This window comes from Gorilla gorilla, chromosome 8 (assembly GCF_029281585.2).
Source record: "Gorilla gorilla gorilla isolate KB3781 chromosome 8, NHGRI_mGorGor1-v2.1_pri, whole genome shotgun sequence".
Classification (NCBI taxonomy): Eukaryota; Metazoa; Chordata; class Mammalia; order Primates; family Hominidae; genus Gorilla; species Gorilla gorilla.
Window position 1 is genome coordinate 63,382,660 of NC_073232.2, and position 15,952 is coordinate 63,398,611.

Here is a 15,952-nt window from a genome sequence, read left to right on the forward strand (position 1 = left end):
GGGAGATCATGCTTTTGATAGCCTCAAAGAAATTATAGATAAGAGTTTATCTAAACACTTCCTCCTATATTTCCTTGATTCATTTTTCTTGTGTGTTCTTTAGCTTTCTTTTACTTTTGCATCTTTCAGCTGACATAAATGGAAAACATCAGCTCAAACTGATTAAAATAAGAAAAACATTGAACTCACAAAAGCACATTCCAGAGGTAGGGCAAATTCTAGACTGGTAGGATCAGTGGTTCCAGCTTTTCATTCTGCCATAGTCACTATTAGTTTCATCATGGCTGTTTCCCCTCATAGTTATAGGAAGTCTACCAGTGGAAATAAGGACTTATATTCATTCAGTAATTATTTACTGAGTAGCTACTGTAGGAAAAAAGAATTCTCCCCCAATAATGTATTTTAAAATTATTCCTCTAATTTATGTACCCAGTCCAATAAATGCCAATCACTAGAGGAATGCCATGTGACTGGAATAGACGAGCTGAATCAAAACCTAAAACTGGAGATAAATTCATCTTTTCCTAAGTTGGTGGGGGAGATGGATCCTTGAGCAAAATCAGTAAGAAAGGAGTTGGTGTGTATGCATGGAAGGGGGCTGGGGTTGTAAGAGGGGCAGGGACTGGCTTCCCTGGGACCCTTTCTGACTATTACTTATCCTTAGATTGGGCCGCCTACCATGAAGAATAGAACAGGGAAAGTTGGAGGGAAGGAAGCAATGAGAAATTCACCAGCCTTCACTACTGTTTGTTGCCTTATAACCAGATCATTTATTTCCTTTGCCCTCAATTTAAAACATTCAGGGAGGTCATGTGGCTCATACAAAGCCCCACCACATTCTCTGAAATCATTAATCACTGCCTCTCTCCCCTTTTTCACTCCCTGCTTCACTGACCAATATTATAAGCCTTAAAAGGCAGAACTGGTACATTTGTATGAATCTTCCTTCACCTCAGTTCCTCTTTCATTCTGTAGTGTTTAATTAGGTCTCTGCATGAACAGTCTTTGCTTTTTCAAGGTCCAGCCAGTCCTCTAAATGTCATTATTACTATCGAAGATCATTAGATATGACATTCAGGACCAAAATACTTTGGAGTCATGCTTGTGGTCCAAGCATCATTCCTAGTCACATGCCATACTTCATAGTGTTTGGCAGGTGTGTTTTGTGGAACTTTATTTGTGACTAAAGATCATCCTACTTGTTTTATTCTTGCCTTCTCCCACCCCCACCCCTGGCCACCGTCTCTTACCACCACCATCATCTCTTTGGGTAGAAAAGGAAAAGCAAAGATTTTTTTTAATGCTGTTGTCTTTGACCAAAATTCTTTCTGCCTTGTTATTTCTTGAAATGAATATTAAGTTTAGGTATTTTTAATCATAATGTTTCGATATATATATTTATGGTAAAAAAATTAAGTTTGGTTTTGACAATACAACACAAATTGTGACTTATAGTGCTTTATTTTTATTGCTGCTCTGCTATTCTGTAATTTCTATGTCCTTGAGGTTATTTAGAAAAATGCTTTTTAAATTTTCAAGTATTTAGACTTTTTATTTTAAATCTTTGTTATTAATTCCAAGTTTTATTATATTCCGGGCAGATATTGTAGCCTGTGAAATTTCTACTTTAAAGGATTAAGGGTTTTTCTGTTATTAATTATTTCTTACAGTTTAGTATGTGCCAGTTTTTAAGATTAAGGTTTTAATCATTTTCACCTTATTACTTAATGAATAAACAATGATTGTAGAGAAATGTCTAAACATTTAAGAAGAAATATAAGTTGTCATGTTTAATATTTTAGTCTAGTTATTATAGGTGAATATTTTACTTCCTCAAAAATAGTTAATATTTAGTTTTCTTCTATTTATTATATAATTGGTTCTTATAGCAATTCTAAGCACACTAGAAAGATTACCTTTTTATCTATCTCTCTGCCTGTTTACCTATCTATCCATCCACATACATATGTTAAATTTAACCTTCCACTTTGTCCAAATTTTTCATATCTTTACAGGTCTACTTAATTGGTCATACTTTTAAAATAATTTACCTCCATCCACAAGATCAAAATTGAACAATCCACATGGAACAAAATTGGATTAGGTCACACATAATTTATTTGAAGTCAATAGAGAAACTTTATGGGTAATAATGTAAAATGCCCATAAATAAAAATAAAATCAAAACACAACTATTTCTGGCAATGACTGTCATTGTTGTAGTAGTAGCAGCTGCTAACATTCATGGAATGCTTACTATGTGCGAAACACTCTTCTAAGTGTTTCATGTATGCACTGAATCCTCACAGAGTACCCTGTGCTCAAAGTCCTCAGTCTTCCTCTCATGTTCACTGTAGTGACTAAGTCCTCTTAAATAATTCTTCACATCCTGCCTCACAATTACTCTTTTTTTCCATTGCCCTTGCCCTACTCTAGGCTCTCAGTGTCCTAGAACTAAATTACTGCAACAATCTTCAAACTAGCTTCCTATTCCTCTTCCAATTTGCTTATTACTGCCAACTTGTTTTTCCTTAAATACCACAACACACATCACTCAACCTTTGTCAGAAAATCTCAATGATTCCCTCTGTAGATGGAGTCCAAACACTCAAGTGCAGCAATCATGATCGTCAAAAGATGACTGTTCCTGTTTTTTTTACATGAACCTTCTCCATGTCTGTGACGATTATTGCCTTTCTCTTTAAGCCATGCCTATTTGCCTGGAATACCCTTTTCTTGCTCTCTATATCTAAGTCCTACTCTTCATTCAAGACACAGCTGCCTTATATTCATTCTTCAAAAGCCTCTTTACGAACTCATCCCTGTCCTGAAATCTGTAGGTCATAACACCCCTGTCACTCACTGTTTTAGCACATGTCATGGTAGTGTATTTGTTGTTCTTTTAATATGGGTCCTTGAGGATCTTAAAGTCTGTTTTATACCTTGTGGTGTCCCTAGTGCCTATTTGAGTTGATGATAATAACATTACAGGAAAGATGTACAAAGCAGTCACCTTTCATTTAGATATAACAGTTGCTAACAGGTCCTCTTACTTCTATAGAAAATTGACCCTAGATATTTTTATATGATTATCATCTCCCCTGTTTCATTGCTGGCTAAATGACTGGGCTAAGATAGCTCACAGAAGGACATTATATCCTTCCACATTCACATATGTAAAAAAGAAGTAGCAATAATGAGACCAAAAGTTAGTGTTCAGGTGGTTGCCCTAGCCTGGACTATTTTATACCTTACATTATGAATTCCTGGTCATCTGTATAACTAATTAAACTGTGGTACCAAGATATGGTGAAATGTACTTTAAGATGGTCTAATCCAAGTGACAAAAGCAGGAGTGTGTAGCTGCATGCTGATCTATTTTTATCAGCAGTTCCCTATCAATATCCATACCTGCCAGTCAGGAGTTCATACATTAGGATTCCCAGTGACCAGTAGTCGGCTGAAATGTCATGGCCTTTGTTCAGGATGATCTCTGGGGCTACATACTCTGGAGTCCCACAAAAAGTCCATGTTTTCTTTCCAAATCCTATTTTCTTTGCAAAGCCAAAATCAACCTTACAAAGAGAGAAAAACAAGATACTTAAGCTCCTTATGATTAAGTTTTAAAGTAATAAGTTATTTTGAAGTACACTGATGATGATAATAATTTAAAAACATGTATGTTTTTATAGTTCTGTCTTCCAAAAAGAATAGTCTATATTGCAAAGACAGTCTCCCTGATGCACCTCAGTTTTAATGGCAAAAGTTGACACCTGAGTATAGCATAAAATTCACATCATTAAAAATAAAGGTAAATCTTCCTTTCCGAATATAGTTTTCATTTTTTCTTCTTTTATGCTAATGGAGGTTGGAGTGTAAACACAGAATCTCTTCTGTACCTAAAAATTGTTAACGACCAGTTGGGCCTACTTAACATCTTTCCCAGAATATACATGATTTCTGCTGGATTTAATGAAGGCGACAATTCATTTAGTATTAATTATTTGAAAAGCTATTTTATGTTTGCAGGAAGTGAGTAAGATAGTTTTGGGACCAATGACTCTGCCCTTAGTAAGCATAAACAGAAATAAAATTATAATGTATTCTTCATTTTTCTGGAACTCTTTTGAAGGAAGAGTGTCGACTGCAGAAAATATATTTTTTTCTAAAACGATTTGGTTGAAACTACAAATAAAAAACTGCCACTGATTTGATTTCTCTAAAAACCACATGCTGAATAACAATTCTGAAAACTTTAAAAATGGAATCAAGCTGTAACAGATCCAACAAAAGTTGTGCATTTGTAAATAAAAGAACTTCTCTTCTATGATAAATCTTTACAGCTTTTGACCATTATTATTATTACTATTACATAACCTGGCTAGCATTGCCTGTGAAGCACATTTTTTTCCATTAGCATTATTCTTAAATCTAAAATATTAAAATGATTTATGGTTTTCCATAATATAAAAACCCATTGCTTATGAGTGGCAAAAAGCTGACTGGAGAAAAGGACTTCTGGGCATGTAAACACATGCCAGCAAGTGTGTTTTCTCATGCTTATAAAAGCATGTTTTGCCAGAATATTGTTAATTCAAACTTAGCCAACTTAATTTTTCATAACTGATGCGTCATTTGAAAGAACATTCAGTTGAAAAGTGTAATGCTAAAATCTGCTTTTAAGAAAGTTACAACATTGAAAAGGAAAACTCAGATTTCATATTAGCAAATGAACACAGTTTTAAAAACAAATATTTTTAATCTGCAGGGCAGAAAGCACGTATGAAATGCACTGACCAGTTTGGCATAACCTCGGTGATCTAGGATGAGATTTTCTGGCTTGAGGTCCCTGTAAATGATTCCTTTGGAATGCAGATAGGCAAAAGCTTCTACCACACATGCTGTGTAAAATCTGGTTGTAGAATCTTCAAACGAACCTCTGAGATGCAGAAATGGAATGAAAATTGTACAAAAAATTAATTTCTGTAATATGGCTTTATTTTTTTTCTCATTTCACTATATTCCTTTGCCAAAATTTAACCCAGAGATCACTGTCCTGCTAGCTAAATGTTACATGATTGCCATTACATTGGGTTTTCTGAAGCATTCAAGGATCAAGTTAAGGAATTCTCTGTCTTTATGAATGGAATAGTTAAATCTCACTTCCTGAAAGGGCTGAAGGAATAGTTCAACACAACACATTTCATGTACTTAGTGTCTTCCTCTCAACAGCCCACTACAGTCGAAAAAGGCACAGACTTACAGCAGTAGGCAGGAGAGAAAAATAATCCTATTTTAGAGCTTGCCTACCAAGCATTTGTTTTTTAAAGGAGAAGTTTATGGGTTTATTCATATTTATTCTTAGAGGGCTTGTTTTTTAATCTTTCTATTAAATCTTTCTTTTTAAATTCTATTAAATCTTTCTATTTAAATCAAACTATATATCTTGTTCTTTTTTTTTTTTTGAGATGGAGTCTCACTCTGTCACCCAGGCTGGAGTGCAGTGGCGCAATCTCGGTTCACTGCAACCTCAGCCTCCTGGGTTCAAGTGATCCTCCTGCCTCAGCCTCCCGAGTAGCTGGGACTACAGGCATGCACCACCATGCCCAGGTAATTTTTTTATGTTTAGTAGAGATGGGGTTTCACCATGTTGGCCAGGATGGTCTCGACCTCCTGACCTCGTGATCCACCCGCCTTGGCCTCCCAAAGTGCTATTTAATCTTTCTATTTAAATCTTTCTAAATAATGCAGATATGGTTCATGAGAGTCTGAATAAAAGCAACTGTTTTCAAAGAACCACTCTGGAAATAAGTTATAATGCTACTGATGCAATCATAATGCAAGCTAAGTACTCTTCTGTTTTTGAAACTTCTGCATCCAAAACAAACAATATCTATTTCCTATACTACTGAATTCTTATTAAGGGGAAAAGATGGACTAAAAGACAATTAGAAAGAAAAAAGTAACTAGAAGGGAATGTTTATTAGTAATCTTGATTATTATGTTTAGCAAGAAGGCTTTCTCTGTCTCATATATATGATATATGGGCATATATATGTTGATTGATTGATTGAATGAAATAATTTAGAAAAAACCTTGGCATCTAAGGTTAAACCCTTTGCTCTAGGGCAGAAAGTCTTAACTTTAACTGTTTTTTTTTTCATGGTACTTCTTAAAGAGATAAACCATGTACTTTTTTTTTCTTTCCCGAGTAGTAAGCACAATTTAATAATTTCATTTCATAATTCAAAAATATTAGTGTGAACATCAGCTCCTGGGGTGGTTGAGATATAACATGGGTGACAAGCACGCAAGTGATTTTATTAATAGACAGTGTACAACAAATGATAGCTTCAGAGCTTGCTTTCATGAGTCTCTGATGCCTGTTTGCATTTTGGTGACACTTATTTTTTTTTCAAAATTGTGGAGTAAAGTTTAACAAACTGGGCAGTGGAATATGGTTACATTTTTACAAAATTCATAAGTGAATCAAGGCTAAAGCAGCCACTTTTCAGGCTTTCAGAAATAGGTAGTGTCTTCCAGAAAGAGAATGTCTTCATTTCAGCTACTAATATCACTTGAGTTTTCACTGAAATAACCAGCTTTTCCTAAGAAAAATATCATTCTTCTGAAACATAATTAATTATAGGCATAATGATATCTATCCCTCTAGATTCTAGAATCTTAACTATAATTACCATGACTCCTGAATCTCCCTTGAATAATATCTGAATGGAGCAATTGTGAATTTATGAGCACAAGAGAAAGTTTGAGAACTGCATCCATATGAGGAAACAAATGATATACTTCATGCTACAATTTTCCTCTGACTTGAAGATATCCTTGGCAGAGCTAAAATTTTATAATCGTATGTATTTCCAAAGGGATTACAGTATTGCCTTGAAGGTCCTTTCTTCTTCGCCCTTAATTAAGTATGTTTACCTGTCAAGAGTAGCATGTTTCTTTCATTTGAAGAGATTATTTACCTTAAAGAGTAAGCATCTGTGTATATATAATTAATATATAGCTTTAGCTACACTGCTATCTATGAATTAAATCCCTTCTCAATGGAGAGCATTGCAAAGCAAAACAAAACAAAATGAAAGAGTAAAGGGAATGGTCTTATTTTATTTCAAACTATATATCTTGTTCTTTTTCTTTTTTTGAGATGGAGTCTCACTCTGTCACCCAGGCTGGAGTGCAGTGGCGCAATCTCGGTTCACTGCAACCTCAGCCTCCTGGGTTCAAGTGATCCTCCTGCCTCAGCCTCCCAAGCAGCTGGGACTACAGGCATGCACCACCATGCCCAGGTAATTTTTTTATGTTTAGTAGAGATGGGGTTTCACCATGTTGGCCAGGATGGTCTCGACCTCCTGACCTCGTGATCCACCCGCCTTGGCCTCCCAAAGTGCTAGGATTACAGGTGTGAGCCACCATGCCCAGCCAAACTCATTCTTTTTTATGGCTGCATAGTATTCCATGGTGTATATGTGCCACATTTTCTTTAACCTGTCTGTTATTATGGGCATTTGGGTTGGTTCCAAGTCTTTGCTATTGTGAATAGTGCTGCAATAAACATACATGTGCATATGTCTTTAAGTAGAATGATTTATAATCTTTGGGTATATACCCAGTAATGGGATTGCTGGGTCAAATGATAATTCTGGTTCTAGATCCTTGAGGAATTGTCATATTGTCCACAATGGTTGAATTAATTTACACTTCCACCAACAGTGTAAAAGCATTCCTATTTCTCCACATCCTCTCCAGCATCTGTTGTTTCCTGACTTTTAATGATCGTCATTCTAACTGGCATGAGATGGTATCTAATTATGGTTTTGATTTGCATTTCTCTAATGACCAGTGATGATGAGCATTTTTTCATGTGTCTGTTGGCTGCATACATGTCTTCTTTTGAGAAGTGTCTGTTCATATCCTTTGCCCACTTTTTGATAGGGTTGTCTGTTTTTTTTCTTGTAAATTTGCTTAAGCTCTTTATAGATTCTGGATATTAGCCCTTTGTCAGATGGATAGATTGCAAAAATTTTCTCCCATTCTGTAGGTTGCCTGTTTACTCATTTACATCAGGACTGTCTAATTGTGATTTGAGTGGGCCTTTTTGAAAGCTTACAAATGCTTGATTACTGTTAGTAGAAGAGGAGATTATTTCTACAGTTGTGACTCTGGGCAACATATCTCTGCTTCCTTAATAGTCAATTGGTAATGGAATCAAATGGACAAATCCATTGTTAATGTTGTAATGAGAGTAAATGCTTAGGTGAGAGATCAATTTCTCATGAAATGTCTGCAGAATATTATACTTATATTCTGAATAAGCTGGTCATTAGCAGAAAGATGGAAAAATGCTAATACAAACTCAAATTCATGGGAGGAGGCTATATGTTAGAATATGGACCCCGAAGCAAGAATCCTGGGCTCAACTCCAGACTCCATTTACTGTTTGTTCTTGAGCAATTAACTATATGTCTCTGTGTTTCTGTGTTCTCATGTGCAAAATGGGGCTAATAACAGTAACTATCTCACTGGGTTGTTGTGAAGATCCAAAGAATTAATAATGCATGTACTGAAAATAAGTGCCTGGTACACAACTTGTGCTCACTAAATGTAATAGTAGCCACTATGATTGAGCACCAGAAAACTATTTTTTGGCTACTATGTCTTAATATAGTAAAATTAACTAACGTAGTGTAGAATAGGGATGAAGTATTTTCAGGGTGGAGGTTGGGGGTTTGGAACACCAATCCTCTCTGTTATTTAAGTGCTTCTGACTGCCAAGGCTAACTGCCACAAATCAACTCTGAAGAATCCTCTGCTAATCTCTGTTCTTTTCACTTTCCCCATGCTTCTCACATGGGCCAAAATTACCCTTTTATTGCCTGCCAATCAAAGCTCTCCCTTTTTCACCATGAAGCAAACAGACCACAAATTGTACATCTTAGGGTCCTCAGTTCTTGACAACTCTATTTGTTTCCAGTTTTCTCTGGTTTTGAGTCATTTTGGAATGTGGAGGGTTTTAGAAATCTAGTTTCCACTCCTTCAACACATCTATATTGAGTATCTTTCACATATAAATATATTTGTAACTGATTTTGAAAATTAAATAAAAACGTTGTCTCAAACTTTGATAAATCTATACAATGCATGCACACAAATGTTTACCAGCACCACACTGTCCCATCACTAAACATGTGATGTAGATAACTTGTGGATTTTAAAATAGACATCTTGAAAGCAGTCACAAAGCATAACATGAGGTGATTCACAATGAAAAATTACTATTAGAATTGGAAATGACAATGTAAATTTGATTTAAAACAAATGAAACCCTGTTTCATCAATAGTTTAGAGAGTTACTTAAAGAAATAAATCACTTGTCTTATATAGCTCTTTGAAATAATGAATTATGCCTTGACAGCTGTGTCATTTCAATTAAAACCAGTAAGAGATAAGGCCCTTATGCCCTCTTTGGGGATGGGTGGTTGTTTTAAGCTAGATGGCAGTTAGATGACAATTTGAAAGAAATAGGTTACTTATGAATATTGATAGACTCAAATTAAAATTTAATCACAATGTTTAGTCAACTTGTCATAAACTGAGTTCTTGGATATCAGAATGTAACAGGAGCTAAGCATCTCTCATCAAAATATTTCACCTTTTTCATTGACGAGTAACAACAATCAGTGAGTGTATGAACCTGAAGTATGTTGCAATCTGTGCAGATTTATTGCCAGTTGTAAACTGAGGGAGGCACAGCCAACATAATACTGAATGGAGAAAAGTTGAAAGCATTCCCTCTGAGAACTGGAACAAAATAAGGATGCCCACTCTCACCACTCCTCTTCAACGCAGTACTGGAAGTCCTAGCCAGAGCAATCAGAGAAGAGAAAGAAATAAAGGGCATCCAAATCGGTAAAGGGGAAGTCAAACTGTCACTGTTTGCTGACAATATAACCGTTTTCCTTGAAAACCCTAAGGACTCTTCCAGGAAGCTCCTAGAACTGATAACAGAATTCAGCAAAGTTTCTGGATACAAGATTAATGTACAAGAATCAGTAGCTCTTCTATACACCAATGGTGACCAAGTGGAGAATCAAATCAAGAACTCAACCCCTTTTACAATAGCTGCAAACAAACAAACAAAAACCAAAAACTTCAGAATATACCTAACCAAGAAGTTGAAAGACCTCTACCAGGAAAACTACAAAACACTGCTGAAAGAAGTCATAGATGACACAAATGACACAAACATCCCATGCTCATGGGTGGGTAGAATCAATATTGTGAAAATGACTATACTGTGAAAGCAATCTTCAAATTCAATGCAATCCCTATCAAAATACCACCATCATTCTTCACAGAATTAGAAAAAAATTCTAAAATTCATGTGGAATCATAAAAGAGCCCGCATAGCCAAAGCAAGATTAAGCAAAAAGAACAAATCTGGAGACATCACACTAACTGATTTCAAACTATACTATAAGACCATAGTCACCAAAACAGCATAGCACTGGTACAAAAATAGGAACATAGACCAATGGAACAGAATAGAGAACCCAGAAATGAAGCCAAATACTTACAGCCAACTGATCTTTGACAAAGCAAACAAAAACATAAAGTGGGGAAAGGACACTCTTTCAACAAATGCTGCTGGAATAATTGGCTAGCCACATGTAGGAAAATGAAACTGGATCCTCATCTCTCACCTTGTACAAAAATCAACACAAGATGGATTAAGGACTTAAACCTAAGACCTGAAACTACTAAAATTCTAGAAGATAGCATTGGAAAAACCCTTCTAGACATTGGCTTAGGCAAAGATTTCATGACCAAGAACCCAAAAGCAAATGCAATGAAAACAAAGATAAATAGCTGGGACCTAGTTTAACTGATGAGCTTTTGCATGGTGAAAGGAACAGTCAGCAGAGTAAACAGACAACCGAGTGGGAGAAAATTTTCACAGTCTATACGTCTGACAAAGGACTAATATCCAGAATCTCCAGCAAACTCAAACAAATCAGTAAGAAAAAAACAAATAATCCAATGAAAAGTGGGCTAAAACATGAATAGACAATTCTCAAAAGAAGATATACAAATGGCCAATAAACGTATGAAAAAATGCTCAACTTCACTAATGGTCAGGGGAATGCAAATCAAAACCAAAAGGTGATACCACCTCCCTCCTGCAAGAATGGCCATAATCAAAAAATCAAAAAACCAGTAGATCCTGGTGTGGACGGAGTGAACAGGGGACACTTCTACACTACTGGAGGGAATGTAAACTAGTACAGCTGCTATGGAAAACAGTGTGGAGATTCCTTAAAGAACTAAAAGCAGAATTACCATTTGACCCAGATGAAAAGAAGTCATTATTCAAAAAAGATACTTGCATACTCATGTTTATAGAAGCACAATTCACAATTGCAAAATCATGGAACCAACTCAAATGCCCATCAATCAATGAATGGATAAAGAAACTGTGATATATATATGAGGGCATATATATATATATATATGATGGCATGTGTGTGTGTATATATATATATATGATGGCATGTATATATATATGTATATATATGATGGAATACTACACAGCCATAAAAAGGAATGAATTAACAGCATTTGCAGGGAACTGGATGAAATTGGAGACTATTATTCTAAGTGAAGTAATTCAAGAATGGAAAACCAAACATCACATGTTCTCACTGATATGTGGGAGCTAAGCTATGAGGATACAAAGGCATATGAATGATGCAATGGGCTTTGGGGATTTGGGGGGAAGAGTCGGAGGGGGGTGAGGGATAGAAGACTACAAATATGGTGCCGTATATACTGCTTGCGTGATGGGTACACCAAAATCTCACAAATCACCACTAAAGAACTTACTCGTAACCAAATACGACCTGTACCCCAATAACTTATGAAAAAATAAAAAAAATAAGCTATAAGAGGGATAGCTGGACTCTCCCTTTGTGGCTTATTATTGCTTTCATGTTTAATTCCACCTGTAAATCTTCTTCTATTCTAATTAGAAAAAAAAGTAGAAGACTTCAAATAAATCAGTGAATTGAAATATCAAGTCAAATATAATACAGTAGAAACACATTAGATATGCCAAATGTTAACTCACAGATTAAAATATTAACTTTGTGCCACAAACTATACATTCTGAGGAGAGAGACCACATCTGTTTTGTTTATTACTGGATCCCCAGCCTCCATCACAATGCCTGGTATATAATCTCTATGTACATATTAACTAGCAATAATACATAATATATACACTATGATATAATAGCTTAGTACAGATGTTAACCTTATCTCCTAATGCCAACATGATTACATTCCCTTTTATGCTTTTTTAACCTTAAATTTAAGAATTGAAATAAAATACCGATGCAATAGGACACAATGTGGTAACAAGAAATCCATTTGGCATATATAAGAAAGGCCATGGGAATAACACGAAAGGGCCTGTTGTACAAAGATATGAAGGTACCATAAGAACACCATTAGGAATGAGAATTTAAATCAACAGTTTATAAGGAACCACTTGTTTTATTCTGGTGTATCTGCAAAGTAACAAATATAAAAACATTACATGGTTATATACATCAGGGCTACCTATAGCTAAGTTTCAGAAGGATGCTACCCTGTGAAGGAGAGTCTGGGGGGCAGGACTCAAACAAATAAGAAAAATACAGATGTCTAAATGTGAGTGTTCAAAAGAACAAAGATGACTTTTGTATGATCAATAAATCATTCATAGAAAATAATCAAAAGATTATTCATAGGAAAATAAAAGTGTGTTTTTAAAAAAACACAGGGTAGATAATGATCTCCTGAGACATTTTACAGGATAAATTATATTAGAAGATAATTAGATAATTTGCTAGTTATCTAAATATGAGATGGAAAATTAAGACAATGAATTTGCATGATTAGAACAAACAAGCACCATGTAGACAAACTTTCCTTGCCCTGGAAGGGTAAGAAGGTAAATCTAAATCAGATAAATTTACATGAAATATTGCTTATAAGTGGATTCTTTTCTTTTTCCTAAGACTAGCCAAGGGATAAAGAGATGGCTGGAAACTTTTGTTGATTTTGAAACCAAAGAGCAATGTAAAGGTAGAGGGAAAAATTACTTTGGAAAAAATTCACAATGTCACAAAAGGCAAACTGCCTATCTGGAAAAAGAGTAGAGCAATTAAATTGATAGTTAATTCAAATTATAATTATAAAATAACTATAATTCTCTTTCTGCTAAAGCAATGAATTGAATTCCAGCTACAGAGTTGTCTAATTCTAACATTCATGCAAAACTAAGGCCATGTATATATTTTGCTATGTACCATTTTTATGATCGACTAAGCCTGTATTGTTAGTTACAAAGTGAGTTTTGTTATATGTACAGTAAATCATATGTGTATAGTGGGTTATGCCCTGTGCTTACTTTAAATATTGAAATATAAGCATGTGTAAAGTATAAATATGATTATTATACTTTATTATATTAACTCTTCTTATAGACCAACATGGGCAACTGTTTTTAGAAACATCATAGAAATTTCTTAAATCTCCTACCTATCCCTGAGAATGGTCCAGAGCTCTCCACCTAGACAAGCTTCCATCAACATATACAAATATTTGCTGTCCTTAAATGTTCTGTACAGTCTGTAAATTGCAAACAAGAAAACAAAGATTATAAACATTACTGTCTTTTACAAGTGTGCAATTTTGGGGGGCCCAGATTATAGTTTTGATTTGCCAAGCTCAAAATTTTGTCAGAATGAGAGAGATCTAAGCCCACACATGGGGAAAAGAAGCCAATGGCTCATGAATAGGATTTTAATAGAAGAAACTAAGGCGCTAATGTCTCCCTTGAAATGGATTAATCATAATGATTATGGACAAAGAGGGTTTCTTGGGATTCTTTGCATTCCAATTTGGGTAATGTTTTGAGCATAGACCCTTGGGGCAACATTTAGTGGTCATCAACATGCAGTGAAAATGGGAATAAAGTGGATTAAACTTTACAGATTCAGACATGTATAAATTTCAGATGCTATTCGCTCAAATTCATGTTACATCTTGTTTTCAGTAAGTGCCACTGGAAAATTCACTACAAAAAGCTGCTTCCACATATAAAAATCTCCCCATTATCCATTTATTAGTACTGAGGTGGAATGGTCAGCTGTCATTTCATTTTTTTAGATCTTCAAAAAATATTCAGATAATTAAAGGTTAAATAGTTTGATTTTGGATATTTTGTCTTTTAAGCATCAAAGGTCTGTGTAGAGTTTGGGGATTTAAAAAAAGATAAAAATAGAATGTTAGAAACTCTGGTACCTCCTTCGGGAAAACACATTGTTTTCAGACGCTGATTCTCTTTAAAAGAAAGAATAGAGTCAGAACTTTATTTTTAGAAATCAAACAAAACTTTCTTAAGATTAGATTAAAAATAAGTTTCTTTGTGCATACGAAATGTGTTAACAGTGAGCACAAGTGGCAGAGGGTTTTGTGGTGGATTTGTCACTTGGAGTTGGGTACGTCTGTCCCTGGCATGGAGCCTTTACCTCACTATGAAATCGGAATGAGCCCCCTGCATGATCTGCTTCTCTGAGCGGATGTGCTCCTGCTGTCTTGTGTCCACAATGTGACGTTTCTTGAGAATCTTCATTGCAAACGTTTTGGATTCTTCACTTTTCAACTGGACCTTAAAGAAAGAGAGAAGAGAGTAAGAAAAAGCCCATAGACTTGTAAGAGTGCATTATTATCCCCAAATTAACAGGTACATGGAGCACTTAAATGAACCTCAGCCACCTCCCAAGTCAAACACACAGTAAATCCTTGGTAGAGCTGGGTTTAACATCCAGGGCTCACAGCTATCATCCAATCTCATGCTCTGAATTGGCTGAATTTTAACTAACTTGATTCCAAATTAATTGTGTTCACATGTGGATTAGAAGAGGGAAAATGTACTTAGTTCTAGTTTTATTATTTCATGTCATAGAGTGTGTTTGAATACATTTTATAGTTCTTCTGTCAAAAGAGTAGAAAAAAAACTTCTTTTACAATTTTATTTCAGTAAAGATGGCCAAAAATAGGGTTATATGGGCCTTTATATTCTTCCTCTTTAGTTCTAATCCACAAACATTTCTAATTTTTTTATCTTTTTTTAAAATTTTATTATTATTATACTTTAAGTTCCAGTACATGTGTACAACGCACAGGTTTGTTACATATGTATACATGTGCCATGTTGGTGTGCTGCACCCATTAACTTGTCATTTAGTATTAGGTATATCTCCTAATGCTTTCCCTCCCCCCTCCCCCCACCCCACAACAGTCCCCAGTGTGTGATGTTCCCCTTCCTGTGTCCATGTGTTCTCATCGTTCAATTCCCACCTATGAGTGAGAACATGCGGTGTTTGGTTTTTGGTCCTTGTGATAGTTTGCTGAGAATGATGGGTTCCAGCTTCATCCACGTCCCTGCAAAGGACATGAACTCATCATTTTTTATGGCTGCATAGTATTCCATGGGGTATATGTGCCACATTTTCTTAATCCAGTCTATCATTGTTGGACATTTGGGTTGGTTCCAAGTCTTCGCTATTGTGAATAGTGCCGCAATAAACATACGTGTGCATGTGTCTTTAAAGCAGCATGATTTATAATCCTTTGGGTATATACGCAGTAATGGGGTGGCTGGGTCAAATGGTATTTCTAGTTCTAGATCCCTGAGGAATCGCCACACTGACTTCCACAATGGTTGAACTAGTTTACAGTCCCACCAACAGTGTAAAAGTGTTCCTATTTCTCCACATCCTCTCCAGCACCTGTTGTTAACATTTCTAATTTTTAACTTGAGTGGTGGACCCTAGTCTCTGCTGAGACTGCAGACTGTTATTTCTTCAGTACTGACTGTATTC

The 15,952-nt window shown here is 35.5% G+C and overlaps 1 protein-coding gene across 4 annotated transcripts in view; it reads right to left on the reverse strand.

The window, feature by feature from the left end:
* Nucleotides 1–15,952, reverse strand: part of PRKG1 (protein kinase cGMP-dependent 1) — a 1,413,735-nt gene that overhangs the window by 12,608 nt on the left and 1,385,175 nt on the right. For all 4 annotated transcript variants that reach the window (XM_055354062.2, XM_019034965.4, XM_019034964.4 and 1 more), the window contains 4 exons: nt 14,597–14,736; nt 13,605–13,694; nt 4,798–4,939; nt 3,412–3,575 (listed from right to left, as the gene is read on the reverse strand). In XM_055354062.2, the coding sequence (XP_055210037.1) occupies nt 3,412–3,575; nt 4,798–4,939; nt 13,605–13,694; nt 14,597–14,736 (536 nt within the window). The remainder of the gene's footprint in view (nt 1–3,411; nt 3,576–4,797; nt 4,940–13,604; nt 13,695–14,596; nt 14,737–15,952) is intronic.